This window comes from Cryptotermes secundus, unplaced genomic scaffold, assembly GCF_002891405.2.
Source record: "Cryptotermes secundus unplaced genomic scaffold, Csec_1.0 scaffold407, whole genome shotgun sequence".
Lineage (NCBI taxonomy): Eukaryota > Metazoa > Arthropoda > Insecta > Blattodea > Kalotermitidae > Cryptotermes > Cryptotermes secundus.
In genome coordinates, this window is record NW_019741981.1 from 5,644,933 (window position 1) to 5,663,443 (window position 18,511).

Below are 18,511 nucleotides of genomic sequence, written 5' to 3' on the forward strand. Positions count from 1 at the left end.
GGCACAAAACATATTTTAAATAAGATTTATGGAAAGCATTTGTATGATCACATTACATTTCAAGTCAGAATGATTCATTACATATTGTCATCAAATCAAAATATTTTATGCAATCACCATTTTCCTAAAAATTATCCTCACAACAACTGAATATTTCTCAAAGATTTATTACCACACAGCATTCCAGCAACATTTACTGAAGGTCACTGTTGCTATAGGCATGTTTGTACTGTCAATGGCATGCAGGCATATCAACATCATTTAAATTAAAAAATCTTCTCTGTACTGAAAACTGATTTCTTTGGAAAACACTAAAAATTTACACAGTATCATATCCAAAATTTGAAGTCCAAGAACCACCACTATGCAAAAGCAACATGCCATGGAGTTAACTCAGCATAGCACCATATCTGAAGAAGTGGAAAAGAAAGAAAAGATGGATTTGGATATATATATATATACACGGTGTACCGGGAGGTATGTGCCAGACTTCAGGAGGGTGTTCGTTATGTTATAGCATGCCGATATAACCCAAAATACTTACGTCCAAAGTTGAACGTTTACAGAGATAATGGCCCGAGAAATGTGTGGTCTTCTGGTGGGTCCACGTACTGTACCTGTCAGCTGACAAGTCTTATCTATGTTTCTCCTTGAGTGTGGTGATGACAGCTCACACTAGCCATAAGCTTAAGCTTATACCACAATGCGCAGTCAGCCATGTTACGTCAGTGCATGCCATTCATGTGTCATGTATAGTGCTTGGAACCCTAAGGACAACTATGACATGGTGTGCGAGTTTTTTTTTTTTTTTCTGTAGTTCAATTTAATGGCTTCATGTCACTCACAGGTTAGTTTGATGTTACGTACATTATTAACATTACAGAAACCACATATTTCTGCCAGTTTTAATATGTATTTGGTAATCAACAAGTGTGTAACACCTGTCAAAGTTTCACACTTCTCTGGCCATTCAACTTTGAACATAGGTGTTTTCGGTTATATCGGCATACTTTAACATAAGGAACACCCTTCCGAAGTCTGGCACATTCCTTCTGGGACACCCTGTGTATGTATATATATATATATATATATATGAATTAAGAATTACTGATGGTGGTATGATCTTACCTTCAGTCCCTTCTTCAGTTTGAAGGTTTTCTCACACACAGGACACTTATACAAATGTGTACTAATGTGACTCTGCATGTGGGCACGCAGACTCTGTGGAAAACTGTACACCTTATTACAGTGGGGACATGAGAACAGCTGAGTGCTATGGCCCTTCATGTGAGATCACAAGGTGCTATCATTTTTCAGCCATTTGCCGCATTCATGGCACTTTCTTTGTTCACTTTACAAATCAAAATACCATACTCATCATCAAAAATCACACATATAATGCACTGTGTTTAAACCATGGGGTTGAATCTTGGCATGGGAACTAGCAAACGTTTCTAGAAAAATGGCGATGGTTCTGATTCTCCACTCCTTGCCCAGTCACTTGTCTGTACACCATCCTCTCCCACGTATTTAACATTTGGTAGTTTTCTAATTCAGCATTTAATACTTTATTTTTCAACTGCATTAACTCCTTCAGATGGTCGCATCAAAATATCTCATCATCTGCATATGTATTTCCTATTTCTTTCTCCAGGTACAATATTAAATAAATAGAATTGCTATCAGCCTTCTTTTCAACTAAAACTGTTTGACAATTGTATTTTGGATATGTACACCTACATAGTCGCTCCAGTTCACTCACAATTCAATCAGCTACAGTATCTCTGACTGTCTTACCATTTGCCTACCAATTACAATGAAATGGAGAACATTCTTATCTCACGCTGTGCACCACGTCCAAACCCACTGACAAATATTCAAATATTAAAGGATTTGCCAGTTTGTAACGCCATGGTACACAGGCACTGTTATTTGGCACATCAGGAAATTCTCTACTTGTATGGACTCTACAACTATAGAAGACCATCAGTGGACCAATTCCTTTGCAACTTCCGTGCAGTGTGGAGTAAACCCTCCCTTCTCACACCTGCAAACAAACAGCATGAAGTACCAAGTTTTCCATACTGACTAGTAAGGATGAAGGATTTTGAATTTATCAAATTTCTGAATACCTTTTATTAAAAAAATTAAAATTGACATATAATTCATATTTTATACAACACACAATTCAGTATCATATCAAACACAGTTTTATAGCAAGAATGATTTCTTTGTCCTTAATCTGTGTCCTTACTTTCGCTTGTGTAAATCAAGGAGACTGTATGCCTAAGCAGCATTTTGTAAAGGCATATACAGATGAAATGAAATAAAGTAATATAAATGCCATTAACTTGATGACAAGACATACATTAACATTTCTCAGCTTCTTCAGTTCACACGTTAATCACAGAATGTTTGTTTTCTCTTCCGCAAATATCAAGATATTGTAAATTTCAAATTAATACAAAATGAATGTCCTAAGAATCTACATGTAAAAGAAACAGTTGTAAACGTTAAGTACAGTCAACACCTGAAGTTCTAAAATTGTTGTACATACACTGCTTCACAAAAGGGATTTAATAGCCCATTTCTTACATTCATAATAGTGAATTGGAACCAAGATACAGTAACAAGCATTATACCAGGAAGGATCAAGAAGTCCCCACAATTTAGGCACATCAAGACAACTGTCTGCCGCTTAAANGGGGGGGGGGGGTTGAGTGCACTGCAGTGCACTGCATGCTATATGTGGAGCAAGTTGCAATATCTCAGTTTCAGCAACAGGTGAACATTAACATTCTTTTTCAAACTAGGAAAATTAGCAGTGGAAGCTCTTGTAGGCCTCAATGTGGTTTATTGAGACAATGCTCTTTAAAATATCCACTGTGTATGACTGTTTCTGCGTATCCTATTTACTAAAAATTGTGCCTGAATTTCACGAATTTTTTTACTCTTCCATGTAGTTTTCTTGCTTTTACTGGCTGAAGAGCTGATAAACGAATCTGGCAGTTGGATTGCTTCTCTGACTCCAGATTTTATTTCTCACGACTTACGCTGCGTTTGAAAGTCATGGAACGTAATTCATTTCCAACTTTGGAAATTTTAGTAGATGCTGCTGTTCGAGTAGTGTTTGTTGGGGTGGGTGAGGGACTGGATGAAGGAGATTCCTGTTCCATACTGCTGCCTGCTGTCCCTGGTGCAGAACCTGAACCCCTTTCACGTTCCTTTCGCTGAAGGCTAAATCGACCCATGCCGGGTCGATATATCTCTATGCTTGGACGATCCTATAAATATTACACAACAATATTTACTATATGATTCCACAGACTATATTAAAAGATACTGTTTTCTATCTTGATGGGAAGCACATGGACTGAGCGTATTTGACAAAGTGCTGAGAATGTTATGACCTAAGAGACGTGAAGTAAGAGAATGGTGTTAAATATTACATAACAGGGAGCTTCATAAGTAATACTGTTCATGAAATATAATTAGGGTGATCATATTAAGAATAATGAGATGGATGGGGGAAGCAGCATGCATGGGTATGATAAAAACATGCATATGAAGAGAGATCATTTGGAAGATTTAGGTTCAGAGGGAAGAATACATAGAGATTATCTGACATTGTGCCATAAATCGTTTGGTCACCTGGCAGGAGGGACACACACTACTCACATAATCCTTGCCAAATTATACAACTCACACCAACTTGCAAGACTCATGCCAACCTGCACGACTTACATTATGAACATTTGTACTTGTGCCACAGTAAACTAGCTAATAGCCTATATAAGTTACAATTTCTCTTAAATGTTACACCAATAAATCTTTGAATAGCTACCATGAAGACAGCTTATGTCTTGACCAATTCTAACCCATTGCTACTATATTAAACGTTCAATGATTCATGTTACTTCTTGTACTGAAATGGGACATCAGAGTTGCACACTAAGACAAGTGCTCATGTAAAATTTCCAAGTGGGAAATACACATTTTTCAGCACAAACTCCATCCCCCACAAAACTATCCATACAATTGTAAATACATTTAAACAGAGTGGTCAATACTAGGGGGGAGCAAAAGAAAGGAAGGAAGAAAGAAAGAAAGAAGATGAAAGAACTTAATCAATGCTCAGTGAAGAGAAACTGGATGAAATTGGTGCAAAGTGTAACATTCTCCTTAAAAAGCCTTAAGTGAGTGGGCATGTCTCCTACCAGATGGGTTGAATGACTTGCTGCAGGCTTACACATAACCTCCCTCTATTAAAATTAAACTTAATTAAATTGGATGGGGACTCAATCGGATTGCCTCAGGATAGGGTCTAGTGGCATGCTCTAGTGAACACAGTAATGGATCTTCAGGTTCCATAAAAGAGGGAACAATTTCTGGACCAAGTGGAGAACTGTCAATTTTTAGCCTACTTTCCTTATTTTGAAAGAATAAAAGGAGTCTTATGAAATCACCTTTCTGTCTGTATGTGTATCCCACCTTATTAATTTTTGAATGTCTGAACCAATCTTCATGAAACTTGGTATGTATATCATGTCACATGAAGCCATCTCAACTGCAGACTCCACAATTCACTTCGATTGGTAATACTAACATTAGAGCCTTTCAAACTGTTGCACTAATAACTGTAATGTTACTTAAATGTCTGAACTGACTGCCATGGAACTTGGTATGTATGTCATGCCACCTGAGCCTATTTCAACAGTACACTTCATAAATCCCTTCCATCAGTAATACCAAACTGTTGATGTATAAGGGGCAGTCAAATGAAAACAGGTTACCATGCATAACTCACACAGTGTGCAAGTTGGTAACACTGGAATTTGCTTACAGTACGAACATCTGGTGGGGACTCGGGAAAGCACAGTGACAACGTGCCCTTGCACACCAGTCATTTGTTTATTGTGCTGGAAGTAAGTTTAGCGCTATGTGTGGTTGTCCAACATTAGTAATGGAGGCAGGTAAAGAAGAACAGCAAAGTGTAGTGTGTTTATTGACTGCTGAAGGAGTAGGAGGACAAGAAATTCATCGTCGCATGTCTGTTGTTTAAGGCGAACACAGCATGTCACGTTCGCGTGTGCTGGCATGGCATAAGAGATTCCGAGAGGGACGTGTGTCGCTGCAAGATGATGCTCGCTCAGAACAGACTCATCATGTCATCACTCCTGATGTTATTGCTGCGTTGGATGATCATATCCAGGCAAACCAACGAATCACTGTGGAAGAAATTAGTCTTTTGATGGGAATAAGTCACGGTTCTGTACATGCCATTGTGACAAAACACCTGCTGTACCGCAAAATCTGCGCGTAGTGGTTCCACATCTACTCAGGGAGGAAAAGAAGCCTCAGAGAATGGCTGAATCACTGGGTCACTTGCAACGATACCATGAGGAAGAGTATGCTTTTCTGTCCTGTACTGCCACTGGGGATGAAACTGGTGTCACCATTTTGAACCCGAGAGCAAACAGCAGAGCCAACAGTGGAAACCCATTAATTCTCCCCCACCGAAGAAATCCAAAGCCGTATACACGAGTTCCAGTTAAGTGATGATGACGTTCTTTTTTGACTGCAAGGGCCCTCTGCTTGTCGAATTTCTCGAGCATGGGGCCACAATCAGTGCACAGCGCTATGAAGACACTTTGCAGAAACTGAGACATGCCATAAAGTCAAAACGCCCTGGAATGCTATCCAATGGCATTATCCTTCTTCACGATAATGCGCGCCCCCACATTGCCAACTCTGTGAGGAATACGCTACAGAGATTTGGTTGGGAAGTGCTTCAACATCTCCCCTACAGCCCAGATCTGTCCCCATGTGATTTTCACATTTTTGGAGACCTGAAGAGAGACATTCGTGGACATCGGTTTGCATCGGACGAAGACGTGTGTGGCTGGGTAAAGATGTGGTTCCGTAGACAGCCCACAAACTTTTTCAAGGATAGGACTGACCGTCTTATCTCCCAGTGAGGTAAATGTATTAACAGTTTTGGAGATTACTTTTGAGGTAAGAAATGTTCTTTAATATGTTTTGGTTTCTGATCCATTTTCATTTGACTGTCCCTCATAATATCCCTAATATTACTCAAATGCTTCAACTGATCACAATGAGAACTGATATGTATATCATGCCACCTGAGGCTGTATCAACAGGGTACTTAAGATATTGCTGTCATTAGTAGTACCAACATTATAACCTCCCAAATTGTCAATTAATATTACCTGAATGTCAGAACCAATCTTTCTAAAACATGGTACGCAGATCATGCCACCTGGGGCCGTGTCAACAGTGGACAGTATAGATCACTCCAATCAGTAATACCAACACTGCAGCCTCCAATATTGTATTATATACTAAAGTTTCTTTCTACTTCTCTATCAGACTCTAAGTTTATAGTGAAAAGAAAGTAAATCTTCCTGGGGGTAAAGGGCGGTGACCTTGTACTGGTATTATCTATTTGCATTTTTTGTCTCACGAGTGGCTGATGGTTGATGGATGAAGGCTGTAAACAAAAGTTGCAGCAAAAAACAAAATTTTAAATAATAAAAGTAACTAATTGCTGCATCAGGGTCCTGAAATCAAAATAAAACATCCTCATAAATTTAATCCATGAAGACTGATACAGATGAAGCAAAGACTGATTTCACCTCTTCCCCTCCAAACCAAATAGTCAACCACCTTCATCCAGTAACCACTGAATTCCTTTTCCTATCTGCACAACTTACTTACTTACTTACTTACTTACTTATGGAGCTGAGCCCTTCTGGAGGAGCCACAAATTCTGCAGCTACTCAAGAATTTCCCAGCATTTTATGGAACCCGAAGGTCATTACCGTGTTCACAAGAGCCCTCCACTGGTCCCTATCCTGAGCCAGATCTATCCAATCCATACCATCCCATCCTATCTCTCTAAGATCCTTCTAATATTGTCCACCCACCTATGCCTTGGTCTTCCCTGTGGTCTCTTTCCTTCTGACTTTCCCACCAATATCCTATACACATTCCTCATCTCCCCCATTCATGCTATATGACCTGCCCATCTCATCCTCCTTGACTTGATCATTCTAATTATATTCCTTCCTATCTGCACAAGAAAAAGAAAAATCTTAAATTACCTCTTGTACTAAACATAAGGTTGCTGAAACATTTTTCACCCCTTCCAGATCACCAGGAGACCCAAATATTTTTTAACACACCTTTTCAGTAACCACAAGGTCATTCCCAATAGGTTAGCATCCTTACTCCTCTGATCATCCAATCATGGCTTCACATCTGTAACACTACTTAATGTGAGAGCTATATAACAGCTGATAACTATCTTCTCTCCCCACTTTTGTATTGAAATCTTGTAATGAAATTTTCATGTGGTACTTAGGAATGCAGTAGCGTAGTTGGTTGAGGCACTATGCTAGAAATTGGAAAGTTGCGAGTCCAAGTCCCAATGAGATCATTGGATTTTTTCAATTGACCTAATCCTTCCAGATGCGCTATGGCCCTGGGGGTCAACTCAGCCTCTAACAGAAATGAGTACCACGAATTAATTATATAATTTTCCTGGGGAGTAAAGCGCGGCTAGCACATAAGGCTGACAACCTTACTGCCATCTTTGAGCCAATCATCTAGAGAATGTGGGACCCTGAATGTCTCACAACCCTATGGGCCTTCACGGCCTGTTACAGGGATAGCTTTTACTTTTTTCAGTTTTACTTTTACTTAGGAAACTGACCATAGAAGACCCAAAACTGTGCCATATTAAGTAATAAGTATTTGGCACTGAGAACAAATAATTACTAGCCAAAATATTTTGCAGGAAATCATTCACAATATACCTAAAATGATCCATTATGAAGAAAACAAATATCTGTGTAATGTAGGAATTATCTGGACAAGTAATAAACAGTTCTTTAAATTTCCTACCGTGAAGGAGATCTTATGTTCAAATAAATACAAAACCTCTGAGTACATATATTAACCTACATGCAAGGTGGGAAGGAAACTTTTAAACATTTAGGTTGAGTGCCATGTCATCAAAAAGGCTAAAAAACATATGGGCAAATCAGTCTCATAAAAATGGCATTCCTCTTGCACAACCATTTTGTCTAGTCTAGTACATATTAATGCAAGAATATATGCATGTGCCAGTTGAAATAACTGCGCAAAAAGAAGATACAGTATGTGTTTTAAGCTACCAGCTGTTAAAGCATTCTTCATAACAGGAAAATAGAAATATTTGGGATATAACTGCAAGATATCACACAGTTATTACATTACAATTTCTCATGATGTTATTTTGAATCTGTACCTTGTTGGTATTCCAGTCAGCACTGATGTTCAAAACATACTGACAACACAGAAATTATGTAACTTGGTGGCTGAGTATGAAAAAAGTGGCAGTGGCATTACATCACCAGTGGTTCATGTTATATCTCTTGTATTTTGGCAAAGTTATTTGGCATGAACTTTACAATTCAAGCAATGATGTCTATTGATTCTGTAGTGATGTTTACTGCTAGGCTGAAATATAGCTCTGGATATCTTAAATGAATACTGTAGTTCAAGTTACCAGAGAAATGTTAACCACATTATCTGAATTACCTTATTTCGAATTCTCCTTTCGACTCTTGGGTCCCTCTTGTGTTCTCCATCAGTCCCATTATTAGAAGCATCTGTGGATCTCTCCTTCTCATCACTGTTTCCACCTTTTCTCACCTCTCTTGTACTTTTCTCTGATACTGTAGAACTTTTCAATATGCCTTCACCTTGCATTGCATCCATGACCCAGTGATTCCCTTCTAGGTCCAGAGAGTGGTTGCGTTTCAGTTTTGAGTCCATACTCCAGTCGCTACCTGTGGCACTTCTGCTCATGCCTTTGCGTCCTTGAATCTCACTTTCATGATCACTAGAATCAAGGGAACCCCTCCGCCTGCATAGCTTTGCTCCATATTTGTGCTCAGTACATGGTTTTACATTTTCTTTAGGCTCAACTTGGACTTCAGTCTTGTGCATATCTTCAGGTTCTGCCAAGTCTTGCTTTTCCGACTTCAAAGAATCCTGCTTGTCCTTACTCACATTTTCAGTGACAGACTGATAACTGAGCTCGGGGCTTTCTGATTCTGAAGAGTTCTTTTGTTTTGGTTGTTTCTCTGAATCATTTTTCATCCCTCCTTCTCCAGATTCTTGTTTCTCTTCAACAATATTATTTTCTCGATCATCCTCTTGGACATCAGATTCTAAAGAATTCCCTACATTTTGCTCTTTCTTTACTGGATTCTCAGGCTTCAATGACTGTTCTTTCATTTTATCTACCTTTGATTCTGGTTTATTTGTTGCATCCAGTGAAATTACCTTTTTTGGCTTTGCACCCATTTGTTCCCATTTCTTAGACTCATCCTCCTTTTCTCCTTTCATATTTTCCCCCACTGACTCTTTGATACTCTTTGGATTACCTTCTTTAAAATGAATCCTGTGATCTGAAGAGGTTTTCTTGGATTCAGTTTCATTATAACATCGAGTTGTTCTTATGTTATAGGAATTTCTCTTCTGGTCTATATCTTTACTGTAACCTTGGTTTCTTTTGAAATCTGAGTCCCTGTAGCTTTTTCTGTGTTCACTTTCTTTGTTTTGTTTTTCACTATCCTTGGCATGGCTCTGAAACCTTTCATTTGGTACTTTTCGTTGGTCACTAGATTGATAATGCTTCCTGTGTTCTATATCTCTACTGGAATGTGTCTGACGATCATACTCTTGACTTTTATGTAAGTCACTAGTCTTGGAGGATCCCAGGTTACGCTCAAATTCTTGACTTCGACGGATGTCAGATAATTTGGTTGGACCACGGTCGAATTCTTGGCTTCGTCTGGTATCAGACATCTTGGAAGGGCCTTGTCCCTTCTCTGGTTCATGGCTCTGGTGAGAGTCAGTTATTTTTACGTGTCCCTGCACACGTTCAAAACTTGTTTTCCTACGCTGATCATCAGGTAGTTTCCGCTGTGCTCTTATTTCCATCTGTTTTTGCCGATCATCTCGGTAGCTCTTGACACTATTCTGTCCTTTATTCTCCCTTTGCCTGAAAAATAAATTTGGGGGAGAAAACATGAAACACATTATATATAGCAAATTATAAAACATGTTATGGGAATTAGTATTCATATAATTAAATTTCTTTATTCTCAGTTTGGCAAAATGCTGAGAAGCCCAAACTTTAATTTGATTATTTTTACTATACCCAACACATCAGTCAAAGGTGTAACATATGACCACAGAGTATTGAGAAAATGGCAACTTTCAGGAGAAAACTAGAGTGAAAGAAGAACCTCGGCTTCACTGTCACCACAAACCCAAAAGAACTGACCTGGGACTGAACTGAAACCTCCAAAGTTGTCTGCATCTAACTGTCTGTGCTACTACTCATATAACATTAACAGATAGACTGTATTTTTTGAACCAAACTAAATATTCCACTTAAAGAGGCAGCACAACATGGATGTGTGGGAAGAAATAGATGTGGAGTAGGCAGTGCTGCAAGAGAGCTGAGTGCAATGTAGCAAAAACAACAAGTCACTTCAGTGCATTGGTGTTACAGTGGAACTGCAGTAACCAAAAACAAATTGACACCAAAATCATAAGTAACATCTGACAATGAGATAATAACTGTTCCAAATAATGATAAACATTAGTCCTAATAACAATATGTTTGAGGCACTATGCACCAAGCGAGAAGGTTGCAGGTTCAATTTCCAATGAGGTCACTGGATTTCTTAATTAACATAATCTTTGCAGGTGCACTAATGGCCCTGGGGTTGACTCAGCCTTTAATAGAAATGAGTACCAGGTATCTTCCTGGGGATAAAGAGCAGCTGGTATGTAAGGCTGACAACCTCACTGGCATCTGTGAGCTGATTGTCTACAAAATGTAGGAGCCTCGATGTCTCAAAACCCTGTAGGCCTCCACAACCCATTACAGGGATAGCTTTATTCTTGTACTTTGTACTTAATTTAAAATATCATACATTCTAAATTGAGGTAAAATTACATTATATCAGATCTGTATTAAAATTATGTTACTTAAAAAACTGTGGCATTTTTGCATCAGCTTATACCTGCCAATAAAATAAGCTTACAATAAAATCAAATACACAACTGTGATTAAATAGAAATATGACATATCATTAATGATTCAGGACCTTGTGGTGTTACAATTGTTACATAAGGTACTATTATCATTCAGTGGTGAAGAGATTCAATGATATTCTAGAACCTGAAGGTTTATTAACATATCATAAAATGCCACATATGGACCATGCTCTGAGCCAGTACAATCCAATTTGGATCCTAACAATTACATCCATAAGATTCGTTCTGATATTATTCTTCCACCTCCTTTCCAATGCTCTAAATCATCACTTTCCAACAGGTATCCCCTCAAAAATTCTGTAAACAATACACGTCTTATTTCCCCCATAAAAGCCAACAGTCAAGCCCATTGCAGCCTCACAGACTTCACTACACTTAAAATACCAGATAACCTGTATAAATCGTTAAGTTCCTTAATATGTACTATCCTGAAGTGCCTACTTACTTCAACCATAATAAATAATTTCTTTTTTCTCAGCATTGTTTTCATGTACCTGAAATTTACATTCATCTTTCAGAGGCAGTGAGGATTCTCAACCACACAAAACTTTTGGTAAAATTATTTTATATAGATGTAACCCTAGTTTTTTAGTGCTGTGCTACTCACCTACTCTCTTGAAACTGTTTTTCTTTCCGTTCACGTTCCTTATCTCTGTTGTTACGCTGCCGGTCATCTTCCCTCTTCTTGGTCCCTAGCTGCTGTGATTTATCTCTGCTTTCCTTCATTCCTCCCCCTCTGTTATTGTCATCCTTCACCTCTTTCTCATGCTCAGGGTTACGTAAGACCTACCATGTACAGAATACAAGACACAGAGGCAAAAGTAATTTCTACTGTTAAGCAGAGAATATCCAGCTGCTTCTTTGTGTCTATGAAATGAGTTTCTTCATATGGTTTGCATGAGGTGGGGTGTAGGATGCCTCAAAGTTTCCTAGCACAACTGCCCGTGAATTGACCCCACAGAGAGAATTACCACTTACGCTAGGTTTAGGTGGGGCATGCGGTAGTGTAGTTGGTTAAGGCACTATGCTACAAGCTGGAAGGTCACGGGATCATATCCCAATGAGGTCACTGATTTTTTTTCAATTTACCTAATCCTTCCAGCCACACTATGGCCCTGGGGTTGACTCACCCTCTAACAGAAATGAGTACCAGGAATATTCTTGGAATGTTCTTGGGGGTAAAGGGCAGCCGGTGCGTAAGGCTGATAAGCTTACTGCCATCTATGAGCCGACTGTCTAGAAAATGTAGACACCTCAACATCTCACAACCCTCTGGGCCTCCACAGCCTGTTACAGGGATACCTTTCCTTTTTTTTTTTTTTTGCTAGGTTTAGGTAAAGAAACATTTTTCTTACTGCCTTCAGTATTAATGTGGATTTCATGCACCACTGGCCAATGAGTTCTTACCAGTGATCACACACCTCGCCAATGAGGGCAAGAACCTGTATCAACAATTTATGTCTAAATATGCTGCATTTTACCTGTATATAAAATGTGTCATCTCAAGATGGCTATTCTTTATAATGCACAATGGTCTTATACAAAGAGAAGCTATTTATCCTAAATACACTGTATTCATATGACTTCCCCCTTGAGGCAGCAGGGGCCAGTGCAGAGGTAACTCCAAACAAAGGTACAACTAGCCTTCTGGAAATCTAAAAGTTGTGAAGTGTAAATGGATAAATTAGGTTAGACACAATTAAACACAAAAATATACACGAGTTATGTGTCTGTTCACTAAATGGAAGAACAGAAGATCAAAGAGAAAAATGGTCAACTCACTTGAAGACTATGGACAATGACAAGACACCCACTATCTGCACTTCATTCGGTGAAAAGGGTTAATGAGATAAAGTGAGACTATTTAAAAGATGGAGAAAGAGAAGAGAGTTAAAATTATTTATCAACAAGTGAACGAATCACTATGTCTAAATAATATAAAATGGAGACACAGTGGACTTCACATAAGGTACTATTTCTTTCCCAAAGATCTGAGTTCAGAACTAGCTTCATTCAAATAAGATCTAAAAGTATGTAACTATGGTAAATTGTTACAATTAATATGTTGTTGGACATTATCCATCATCTTGTCTATTCTTAAAAATACTGTCCTGTTTCTGTCCCTAGGTCCAGAGATAGGGGCTAGCCCTGTCTATTGGACCCAACTGAGTAGGTTGTACCTGAGGACGGGGGCCAAATCCAGTCCCTGAAATGCTGTGTTTTTTAAAAGAAACAGGGCAGTCTTTTTAAGAATAGACAAGATGATGGATAATGTCCAACAACATATTAATTGTAGCTTCATTCAATTCAGAATCTTCTGCATGCCTTTGTCTTTCCTCTCTTCTGAAAAAAAGCAAACAAAACAAACAAACTCCGTGGTTTTAGTCCGCAAGCGAACTATACCGACTGAGAGACTGTCGCTTGTCGGCAGAGTTAGTGCCAATTTTAATGGATAGAAGGTGTTGCGTGGTCAGTGCAACGAATCCCCACAGCTGTTAATTTCGGTTTCTAGACCGGAGCTGCATTTAAAAATGTGTGAAAATAATATGGTGGCTTGAGGTTCACTTGGAATTTATTTTTTCACAAAAAGAATATATGCACCATAATTTCCAAACTCTCACTCCCTCTCATAATATTCTCCCTTTATACTGACTCATTTTTAAAATTGTTCTGGCAAGTTACTGGCATCAGCAGCATACAAGGTTTTATTCTGACTGCGTAGACAGTTCAGGATACTGTGTTTAATTTTATCATAAGTTTGAAAATTCTGTCCTCCTAGGCACACCTTCATTGATCCAAAAAATTAAGATCACTGGGAGCTAAGTCAGTGCTGCAAGGAAGGCAGTTCATGATTTCCCAGACCACTGCAGCCAATATTGCAATATGTTGATAAGCACTGTACTGAAGTAGGATGATGATCTTTGACAGTTTCCACTGCCTTTAATAAATGCCTCACAGCCCACATAGAAGACACCACGCTGAACAGTTCCTCTGTTGTCCTGTTGGTTGTCATAGGAATCTTGTGTTCAGCACTTGTTACCTGGTAACGACTAGTTCGCTGCTATACGTTGTAACAGGAATGTGATTTCTGATCCATTGCTCAACAATGGACATCAGGCTCTGGCTCCACTATTATGGCTTTCAGCCATCATGTCACACTGCTCCCTCCTTAAGGCGGTTCATCCTGACTAGCCTAACAGTGTATCACTATTCCTCCTTTAGCAAGGTTTCTGCTTGTGATGTCTTCTTGTGGCTTGGTCTTTCCAGTGGTGACCACTCTCCTACCGCCACCACCGCTCTGTCCTTAAGATTGCTTGTCCTAAGCAACTCCTTTATGAGGTTCCAGTCAGTCCAGGTGTACAAACATCAACCTTTTTCTGTCCTCTTTTGTTCCAATTGTGGTAGGCCAAACTATCCAGAATGGTGCTCCCACAATTCCAGCTCCTCCTCAGTAACATTGCTAGTAGGTTCATCTTCTGTTTCGGAGGGGGCAGACCCCCTCAACGAGGTCCAATCCTTGATCTTTTGCAACCCAACAGAAGATATGGAAATTCGCTTAACAATTTCCAGTCCCCTGGTCTTCCTGAAAGTCTCATTAACATTTCCTATGCTTTCTAGTCATAGTTCCTTTAGGTCTCGGTTCCTCATTCTTTTGTTACATTCCTGTTGCGCCTGTTGTCTCCTCCAAAGCGTCTGTTCTTTAAATGTTCCTCGTACCACCTTATTCCTGGTCCAATTTTTCCTGATATTTCCCTTGTGCTGTGCCACTTTTCCACAGTGGGTCATCTTCATGCCAGCAGTGACTGATTTCCTCCAGGATCTACAATTTACCTGAGTCCATTCCTCTGGCTTCTGGCAGCACTTTGCAGCCAGATTTCGGCCCCTATGCCTCTTCTTTGGTGTTCTTCCAGTTTCCACTGCCATGTGCTCCTCAGGGAACTTTTCATGCTCCACCTCAAAACTCTTTCTTATGGACTGGCCTCCAACTTTTCTGGATAGGCCTTCACCTCTCCTCGATCAGCTATGAATATGGCCATCATCTCCTCTTGATGGACTTCATGATGGCCCTCAATTCTTATTAGTGGACTTCCATTTCTGCCTTCCTTTCTTCTCGGTTGTTGTCTGCTTTTACGTTTTCTCGCATGGATTTCATTTCTGCCAGCATTTCTTCAATGGCTTGCAGGAGTTCCATGTTGGCCATATCCATTTCCATGGTGATATAACTACTTGTTGCAATCTTAAATCCAATAACTTGTTCCAATCGATTAAATCTGACCAATTCTGACACCAAAATATCATGAATTTACAGACATAATCCCACATCTGGCACCAAAATGTACATATTAGGGGTTAGCGTGACTAGCAATTATAGGTTCTGGATTTGATGATTGGGTTTACTGGCACTTCTTTACAGTTAGAATCAATTATTACAATTCACAATCAATCTTGACCACCGACACTTCTCTTCATTCAGCTTCTCATTCTACAACTGCCTTGAATGACATCTGTCTGATGAATCTCTCTACTCCTCCTTTGGTTTTTCTACTTTCTTTGAATTTTTCAAATCCACTGCCTTTAAGAAATGCCTCATGGCCCACACAGAAGACACCATATTGAACAGTTCCTCTGCTTTCCTGTTGGTTGTCACAGGAATCTTGTGTTTAGCACTTGTTACCTGGTAACGACTACTTTGCTGCTACATGTGGTAACAGGAACGTGATTTCCAATCCATTGCCCAACAACAGACATCTGGCTTTGGCCCCCTTATTCCAGCTTTCTGCCGTCATGTCACAGTATATATGGTACCTCAATCCCCGCCCCCCACACACACACACACACACACAATCTTTTATGACCATGTTAATTACAAGATGTTTTGGAAGAACTTGTGATATCTACTACCTTTTGAATTCTTAAAACTACACATTAATAGAGTATTTACAGAATATAATGTTCTATTTTTCTGCAAAACTTCTGCTAGTATATATTCTCTTTATCATAAATTTGTCACATACAACCTCAAAGTTTTACACTGCTGCTATGTACCTAAGCTTCAAAATACACACACAAGGAAATATTTTATATACATTTTCAAAATATGTTTTGTATCTATCTTCATATCAAATTTAATATTCCTGACTGGAATGGTCCATTACTTATCACATCAAATTAAAAGCTAGATACAGAAGTCATGTTCTTTTACATTCTGCATAAAAATGATCCTAATAAAGTGTGCCAGTGGTGGACAAAAACATGAACTAACAGACATGATATTATAAGGCTACCTTTTATTATGAATGAAACAACAAAAGACAGACACACACCAAAGAAAACAGTACCTTGTACCTACCCTGTGAACTAATTCACCTATATCATCTATACACTACATTGCATTGTTCTGGAGCACTATTACAATAACCTTCATGCATCTGAGTATAAGAGACCGAGTGCAGATAATTACCCTGAGTACCGAGTCAGATGTTATATCCCGAGAAGAACCAGTGTCAGGCTTTCCGGTTCCCCGACGCCTGTCTCTATCAGCATCCTTGAGCCTCTTTCGCTCTTGTTCCTTCCTCCTTCGTTCTTCCCTCCGCTCATCACGCAAACGCTGCCTCTCTGCTTTGCGCTGTCTCAGAAAGTCCAAGAGAGGTGTAGTAGTAATTTTCTTTTCTATTAAACAATAAAATTCCATAAACAGCAAAATGTCAACAAAATAAAGATCAGGATAACAAAAGTTCAAGTTGATAAACTGGAGATCACATGAAAAATAATATGAAATATGAATGAAGTGAAGAACATGCCAAGAAAATTTAAAATATTGATAGAGCGACGACTGTGAGATTTTAGTTCTCATATAAGTTCAAGTTCCTATAGCAACAGGCGTGACCAGAGTGGTTTGAACGGCTGTTGTACTGCGATGTGGAAAGCAAATGGAAAAACTACATTATCACTTTTCCTGGACAGGCTCTTTCCAAAAACAGAGATACCACGTATGCGAGAGAGGGGCGGATAGAAGTGACCAGAAGACGAGGAAGATGTAAGAAGATGCTGGATGACCTTGGGGACAGAAGAGGATATTTTCATTTGAAGGAGAAAGCTCTAGATCGCATTAAGTAGAGGAACTGTTTTGGAAGAGACTGTGGACCTGTCATCTGACAGATTACTGACAAATGAATGAATAAGTGACTATGAAAGATTTGAGGCTTTCACGGCGGTGACTATGAAGAAAGCAGACTGCTTTTACCGGTTCTCACGGTCTCTTTGCTTGCAGCTCTCTTATATATTTTTCTTCTACCCTGAAGATGGAGGCGATACGTTCCTCCGAAACGTCGGTTAACACCACATATACACGGTGCAAAATCCCAGAAGACTGCTTTCTTCAAGTGACTATGAAGATTACTGTCTTCTGGCATGTGACCCCCATGTTGTCTGGAATATAGGAAGTAGATACTGATCCATCTTCAGGGTCTTTTGAAACACTGCTATCTACCAGACTACATGGCATCACATTCCAGAAGATAGCAACCTTCAAGAGAAAATGAGTCAACAAAGGAATCAAGTGTCCATAAATTCAAATGTTTGGGTCACAAGCATTCAAGCAGGAAAGAAAAAGTTTAGATGGAGTTCAGAGAAACTTTATAATTTATGCACCAATATTCATCTCCCATTCACCTCACTATATAAATACATAAACTTTTAAATTTAACAAACAGAAGTTAGTTTCCTTTGGTAAATAAGATAAAGGTAAAGTTGTCCCTGAGCTTAACTAATTACGCATTACACCATGAAGATGCATGCATGAGTGGACGTATAGATCCATATTTTCTTGACCTTAGCACTAGCTGGATGTGAGTGGTCAGCTTCACGCCCCAATTCCTTTGGCAAGTACTTACAATAAATATAAAAACAGTACTGCAATATTTTACATATCTAAATATCTAAAACTAATTCATTTGTCACTATGTACGTAAGTTAGATACCAATTCTTTCTTGGAAATGAAAATGGAGAAATGAGATGTTCAGTGCATGTGGCAATGTGCTGAGAAATATAAAATTCAAATCTCAGCCAGTTCACTGCCCATCTTCAGCAATGTTCATCATTCTTTCTTCTTAGGTCTTCCAGATGGATGCTGGGGTAGGACACCGAAACAGGTTACAACTGCTTCCTCTTTAGTACCTTCCAGTTCACCCATAATTAATTATCTGCTCAGCTAAATGGTCTCCACAGCTTACAACCAATAAACCATCTGAAGACTATCATTATTATCAACTATGCACAAAATTTTATCCAATGTTCTTCCCTCAAGGTTAATTCCATACACAGAAGCAACTACTGGAGATCATAAGTGTGGACTGTGATCAATTATTG

At 39.1% G+C, this 18,511-nt stretch overlaps 1 protein-coding gene across 2 annotated transcripts in view; it reads right to left on the reverse strand.

The window, feature by feature from the left end:
* Positions 1-2,121: 2,121 nt before the first annotated feature.
* LOC111872938 (myb-like protein X) overlaps positions 2,122-18,511 on the reverse strand; it is a 26,043-nt gene continuing 9,653 nt past the window's right edge. For both annotated transcript variants that reach the window (XM_023867238.2, XM_023867239.2), the window contains 4 exons: positions 16,604-16,812; positions 11,750-11,928; positions 8,605-10,075; positions 2,122-3,284 (listed from right to left, as the gene is read on the reverse strand). In XM_023867238.2, coding sequence (XP_023723006.1) covers positions 3,036-3,284; positions 8,605-10,075; positions 11,750-11,928; positions 16,604-16,812 — 2,108 coding nt within the window. In that variant the 3' untranslated portion in view covers positions 2,122-3,035. The remainder of the gene's footprint in view (positions 3,285-8,604; positions 10,076-11,749; positions 11,929-16,603; positions 16,813-18,511) is intronic.